This window comes from Haplochromis burtoni, unplaced genomic scaffold (genome assembly GCF_018398535.1).
Source record: "Haplochromis burtoni strain Fernald_Lab_line unplaced genomic scaffold, NCSU_Asbu1 Contig_702, whole genome shotgun sequence".
Taxonomy (NCBI): Eukaryota; Metazoa; Chordata; class Actinopteri; order Cichliformes; family Cichlidae; genus Haplochromis; species Haplochromis burtoni.
This window is the reverse complement of record NW_024583063.1, coordinates 132,791-139,944: the sequence shown is the minus strand read 5'-3', so window position 1 is coordinate 139,944 and position 7,154 is coordinate 132,791. Positions and strand designations below refer to the sequence as shown.

Below are 7,154 nucleotides of genomic sequence, written 5' to 3'. Positions count from 1 at the left end.
AAGCATTTGAAAACAAACTCAATTTTTAATTTGTGGTCAAAAAATCATAGACAAATGCACACATTTTGTTTTCTTTGTGCAATTAAAACAATGAAAATAAATGAAGTGGAAATAAATAATTCAAACTGACCTGACAGGACCATCATCATAACTGTAGTCTCTTTCATGATGCAGTGTTAGACACACTGTTCCGGTATGATATTTTCTGTGGGGGAAGTAAAAATATATACTGTAACAGTACTGCACTGAAACTCATAGCTTAGTAAAGGGTGTACTATGTATTGTAGATAGATCAAAAACTTGATTTGTGAAATAGTAACTATAGCTGGGAAATAATAAAGAAAGCAAAACATTTGTCCAGATTGTAGTGCTAGGAAATGGAAATTGAAGTTCAGTTCAGAAAATGTATTGTCAGTGACCGGTTTAGTTGGATGTGTGTAAAAATCAGTCCATAGAATAAGCACAAATAAAACATATCAAAGCTAATGTGAATACAAAAAAAGACAATATGAAAATGATGTGTTGCAATGTTGTGATAATGTCTGAATAAAAGCAGAACAAGAACCATAAAATTCAACATCCAGGACGTGGCTCTGGCATTATAAATCTATTTAAATACATTATGAATATAGTAATTGTAAAAACCTTTGTGGATATGTTCATCTTCTCTTTTGTGGCTCCACTTACAGTTTTGGACTAGCGCTGGGTATCGATTTGATTTCTATAACTGATTCGGTTCTGAATGACAAGGTCCCAATTTAATTGGATTCAATTTTGACTCAGACAGTCAGAAATATTATAATTCTGATCATTTATCAGTACATATCCATATTTTTAAATCTAAAACAAAGATGACACTTGTGAGACTCAGAGGTGCAAGCATCACAGCAGATGCCGTTGTGTCAGAGTAACTGAAGTAAAGGATAAAACACAGAAAAATATAAAGGAAATTTTCTGGCCTGGCTTTTTATAGCCGATAACCACCTTAAAAATATTCTGCAGTAGATCAAAAACTGAAGAAAACCATGAATCAACATATGAACATTACCTGATGCCGCTGAAGTGAAGCAGAGCAAAGTTAGAGAGGTTTTATTAGAAACACGGCTAAGCGTTTTGCAATTTGGCAGAATTTGTAAAAGTTTACATTTCTTCAGTGCTGAACAGCAGAAATTAGGCTTTCTTGTCTGCAGTGATGCGGATGCTGCACCGGTCTGTTTCAGTTTCAAGTTTTATTGTCGTGTACAGATAAACAGTGTAGCCACATTTATCCATAATGAAAGTTTTTGGCTCGTGCTCCTCAGCCTTACATGAGCATATAGAGAGTGTGCAGTTTATTAAGGAGAAAATAACAGAATTTAGCAGTAGTAATAATAATATTAATAACAATGACAAGGAGAAAAGGAGAAAAACAAAGTAATAATATTAGAGAATTAAGACAAGGTGGTATTTACAAGTTTGTGCAAAGTTGTGCAACGAGCATTTAAGTGGCATTTGTTGAAGAGACAGTGTGCAAAGTCCTGTAATTGTAGCGAGTGTGTAGTTGTGTGTATGGAATGTCAGCAGTTCAAAAGTCTGATGGCTTGTGGGTAACTGTCTCTGTGTCTGGTAGTGCGGGTCTGGATGCTCCTGAACCACCTGCCGGACGGCAGGAGTGTGAAAGGTCTGTGGCTGGGATCAGAGAGGATCTGCTGCGTCTTCCTCATGCAGCGATGTCTGTAGAGATCCTGCATGGCTGGCAGTTCAGTCCTGGTGATGCACTGTGCTGATCTCACCACCCTCTGCAAAGCTTTACGGTCCAGAGCATTACAGCTGCCGTACCAGATGGTGATGCAGCCAGTCAGAATACTCTCAATGGTGCATCGATAGAAGCTTGTAAGTATTCTGAGGTTCATGCTGAATCTTCTCAGCCGCTGTCTTGCTGCCTTTGTTAGCACATCAACATGGTGTGACCAGCTCAGAGCCTCGCTGATGTTGATGCCCAGGAATCTGAAGCAGCTGACCCTCTCCACCTCTGCTCCTTCGATGTGGATGGCGGTGTGGCCTCCTCTCTGCAGTCTCCTGCGATCCACGATGAGCTCCTTGATTTTGCTGACGTTAAGCAGCAGGTTGTTGTTGCAGCACCATGATGTCAGGACTCTTACGTCTGCCCTGTATACTGCCTCATCTCCATCAGAAATGCAGCTGATGATGGTAGTGTCGTCTGCAAATTTGATGATGGTGTTGGACAATGTTCCCTCTAATTTTTATCATAACTCTGGTTTTACGTGGTCGATCAACACAATTTGAAAACTGGTATAAAGTCCACACTTTTTCTGTCAATTGTTCCGTCTGTCCTGCTCACATCTCCAATGGTTGTACACGTTGTCATTAACGTGGCTTCACTCCACATCAGCCACGCCGCTTTGCTAGCTGTCACAGCCTGTCAACGATGTTGATTAGCTGCGTGTATACGAATGTAAATCGCATTATTGGCTGGACTATGGGATAAGGTGGCATCGTTCTAATCCCATACGGGAGCAGCCAGTCACTCACTGACTAACACTGCAAAACAGAATTGTTAAAATATTATTAATTTCAATTCAGGTTAGATTTTTTTGTGCGCAATGCAGATTTTCTGAGCGCAGAGACCGTGCCAGCAGTGCGCAATTGCGCAGGCGCGCAGCTTAGAGGGAACATTGGTGTTGGAGCTTTGTGTTGCTGTACAGTCGTGGGTGAACAGCGTGTACAGCAGGGGGCTGAGCACACATCGCTGGGGGGCACCTGTGCTGAGTGTGAGTGTGGATGAGTTGTTGCTGCCGATCCGAAACAACTGAGGTCTGTGTGTCAGGATCCAGCTGCACAGGGAGGAGCTGATGTTCAGGTCATGGAGTTTCATGACGAGTCTGGATGGTATGATGGTGTTGAAGGCGGAGCTGTAGTCTATGAACAGCATCCAGACATATGTGTTTTTCTGGTCCAGGTGAGAGAGGGCAGTGTGAAGTGCAACTGCTATTGCATCGTCTGTAGATCTGTTGGGCCTGTAGGCAAACTGGAACGGATCAAGTGAAGCAGGGAGTAAAGATGTGATGTGAGCTTTGACTATACGCTCAAAGCACTTCATGGCAATGGAGGTGAGTGCTACTGGGCGATAGTCATTTAGGAAGCTCACATTCATTTCCTTAGGGACAGGGATGATGGTGGTCCTCTTAAAACATTTTGGGACAGCAGACTGGAGCAGGGAAAGGTTAAAAATGTCTGTGAAGACACATGCTCATCAGGTAGAGAAGCAGTTACCTCCCTCACTCTGCCGCTGTTTCCCTTGTAGTCTGTGATGGTCTTCAGACCACTCCACATGTTCCTGGTGTTGGAGTTGCTGTAGCAGAGTTCCACCTTTTCTTTGTACTGCCCTTCTTTAACCTTCTTTATTGGTTTCCTGAGTGTATACCGGGATGTTTTGCATTCACCTGGGTCTCCGTATTTAAAGGCTGTAGTCTGCTCTGAGCACTGCGCGGACCTCTCCGCTAACCCATATTATACTATTAATCCACCCTCTTGGGTGCCTCCTGGGTGAGGTATTCCGGCATGTCCCACCGGGAGGAGGCCCCGGGGCAGACCCAGGACACGCTGGAGAGATTATATCTCTCGGCTAGCCTGGGAACGCCTTGGTATTCCCCTGGATAAGCTGAGGAGGTAGCTGGGGGGAGGGAGGTCTGGGCTTCTCTGCTTAAGCTGCTGCCCCCGCGACCCGGCCCCAGATAAACAGAAGAAGATGGATGGATGGATGGATGGATGGATGGATGGATGGATGGATGGATGGATGGATGTATGGATGGATGCATCAGATCTGCAGTCATATGTTCCGGACATTCAGGTGAAGAGAGAAGCTTAATTGTGAACTACTAACCTAATCTGGTGGTGAGTTGGATCAGGTTGCAGAGGGATGATGGATAGACCTGGCGTGCCTAAATGTATGGTGAGAGTGTGCTGGGGACGCATGACAGAGGCTCTGGTCCACAAGATCTTCAACTCCTACCTTCGGCAGAGCTTCAACAGCATTCTGAGGGAGACTGGGGTCAAATGAACCATGTTCAGCACCTCCATTGCTAAAGGAGCTGCAGCCACAAGGTGGTTGGTGCCCGTCATGGTAATAATCCCTGAACCAGATGGTGGACACCAGAGGTGAAGGGAACATCAGGTTGAAGGAGTCCGCTCAGGCTTGGGTAGCCCATGGGCCTTCAGAGGCAGCTATAGGTACCGACAGTTACCTGGTCTCTCAGGCAGTTAAATCATTAGTGTCAGGGCCCCTAGGGAGGAGGAGGTTCATCCTAGTTTCCTGAAGGCTCTGGATATTGTAAGGCTGTCTTAGTTGACATGCCTATATACCTTCTAGTATGGGGTTGGACCCCCTTTTGCCTTCAGAGCTTTGTGGCATAGCTTCAACAAGGTCAGTGTTGTACCTCAGTTGTAACAAGTGGCTATTCGATTTAATGTTACCTTGCTATCAGCTTGAAGTAGTCTGTCCATTCTCGCCTGACCTCTGACATCAACAAGGTTAATTTACCCAGAAAAGCTGCTGCTTACTGAATTTTATTTTTTTTCAGACCATCAGTAAATCCTAATTGTCTGAAAGAATCCAAGTAGATTAGCAGTTTCTGAAACATTCAGACCAGCCTGTCAGGTATAAACTACTATGTCACTCTCAATCACTTTTATTTCTGGGGCTTCATTTGAACTTAAGCAGGTTTTCTTCACCACGTCTAAATGCCTAAATGCTGACCCTTGATTGGGTGATTAGATATTTATATTAACAAGCAGTTGAAGAGGCATACCTAGTAAAGAGGCTGCTGAATGTATTTAGTGTGACTTTACTGGACTATAAAATCAGAAGTGCTAAAGTAGCAATTAGAAGTGTCTCAATTAAAAAGAAAAACCCTCCCTAAAGCTCGGACATCTTACAATTCATCGCTGATTGAATATAATGAGACCAACCAAAGGTTTATTTTCAGCACTGTAGCTAATTATAATTGTAAGCTGACAAAACGTCAGCGCTCAGTTGATCCTATAATTTAACTAACAAACAAGCCTTATTTGTCCCATACACAATCATACAAAGTACAACATGGAGTGAAATGTTTTGCGTCCCTGCTGCAGATGTAGCCACGCCATTCCGGGGCTTGGTTTTTAGCATGGGGGATTTAGCCAGGACCCTTACTGAAAACTGGGTGGGAACTGAACTCCCGCTCCAAAGGTGTGTAGTCTTATCACTACATTATCCAACTATCACTAGTTCTGGCACTTCATGAATTTGTTTCCAAAGAACATTTTAACCATCAAAAAAAATTCATAACCTCCCACAGATAAATCCTTTACATCTTTAATGCTACTGATATTTATTTGACTCTTTTTCTCTGATTTATCTTTCTTAATTAACTTCAATAATCACTTCCTCCAAGCCATCAACATGTCTGTCAGAGCCTAGTACAGGACTGCTGAAAGAAGTACTCTCATTAATTAATGAGAATAATAATTAATCTGAAGTAATCACAATACTGAAGCAGCACTAGTGAAGGTTACAAATGATCTTATGGCCTCTGACTATGGACTCATCTCTGTGCCTGTGTTAGGAGACTTGGGTCATTGACCCAGAGTTTTGAGTTGTCATTGCTGTTGAACTTTGATTTTGCCCTTATTCATCATTTCTAATCTTTTGGTTTCTTTGTTAGAGTACTGCCTTCTGGTTTCTGTCTGTGCTCGTAGTTGCTCTGTCTCCCCTCTCAGCTGTATCCCCTTGTTAAGTCCTCTGTGTTATGTTTCCTGTTTTACTTTAAAAGTCTGTGTCCTATGTTAATGTATCTGGTTTTGCTTCCCTTGTCTCACTAGGCCTGATTTGTTCCAGCTGTGTTTTCGTCCTGTCTCTCATTCCCTGATTGCTCCCTCTGTGTATTTAAGCTCTGTGTTTTCCTCTGTCTATGTTGTGATCTACCCTCATTTCATGCTGTGTGGTCTGTCTGCTTGTCAGTTCAGTTTATTGTTATTTTCAGTTTAGTTTTTGTATTTTTAGTTTTGTTAGTTCTCTGTCTGCCATCTAGCAATAAATCAAAGTTTGAGTTTACTTTCTGCCTCAGAGTGTTTGTACATTGGGTCCTCCTTACCACCACTCCTGCCTGCACACAGCCTACACATGACAGCCTGTCCTGTTACTACTGTAATTCTACAGACTGAGCTGACAGCAGAAAAGGAACTAAATTCCTCTCTCTGTTTTTTGTACCAAATTTATTATAGTTATATACAATTAATTCCAACATCCGATATTTAAAAAAAATCTAACAAAATTAATAATAATAAAAACAGTTCTCTTACATTTTGAAGATTTTTATTTGCCTATATGTAGATGTTTCCATCTAACTTGAAACAGAAATAACTTCTTATCTAAAGAGAAACCAAGAACTAAAAGCAAAGATGACAAACTCAGAAGCACTAATTTAAACAGGGGACAAAATAAGTCTTGAACATGAATACTATGACAAATCCAAAAGAATACATCATGAATCCATAAAACACAAAGCCACAGGTCAACAACTCAGGGACCTTAAGTATGCCAAAACTTGTAAACAGTGCCACTGATGTCACTTGTGTAACTTGTTGGTAAGTGGCATGATCAGTGGTGTCAAAATGAGACACCATGAGAAATAAAAAAGTTGAAAAACCGAGCTGGCGGGTGCTTATTAAAAATGTCTTTAAAAAAAAGAACACTACCAAAATGATGTTGAATTTAACAGCAGCATCTGAGAGCAGACTGAAGCATTCATTACACGATTTAGGTAGAGTCATCATGACACTCGAATTTTAAATCAAATCAAATCACTTTTATTGTCACATCACACGTGCAGGTACATTGGTACAGTACATGTGAGTGAAATTCTTGTGTGCGAGCTTCACAAGCAACAGAGTTGCTTTAAGTTAGATTCAATATCAATACCCAGGAAAATACCATCAATACCACAGCGAAGATCTCACCCTCCAACAGCTGAACGTGAGACTAGGAAGCTTGACAAATAGGCGGTGTAACAGGTGAATGGCCATTTAGACGCTGTACCAGTCTGTCATGGTAAAGAGAGAGCTGACCGCAAAAGCGAAGCTCTTGATTTAGGTTCAAGGTTCAAGGTTCTTTATCA

General features: G+C 41.9%; 1 protein-coding gene across 1 annotated transcript in view; it reads right to left on the bottom strand.

The window, feature by feature from the left end:
* The window catches only part of LOC102300200 (lymphocyte antigen 75-like), a 21,428-nt gene that overhangs the window by 11,025 nt on the left and 3,249 nt on the right, over positions 1–7,154 (bottom strand). The window contains exon 2 of the mRNA XM_014330175.2: positions 131–205. Coding sequence (XP_014185661.1) covers positions 131–167 — 37 coding nt within the window. The 5' untranslated portion in view covers positions 168–205. The remainder of the gene's footprint in view (positions 1–130; positions 206–7,154) is intronic.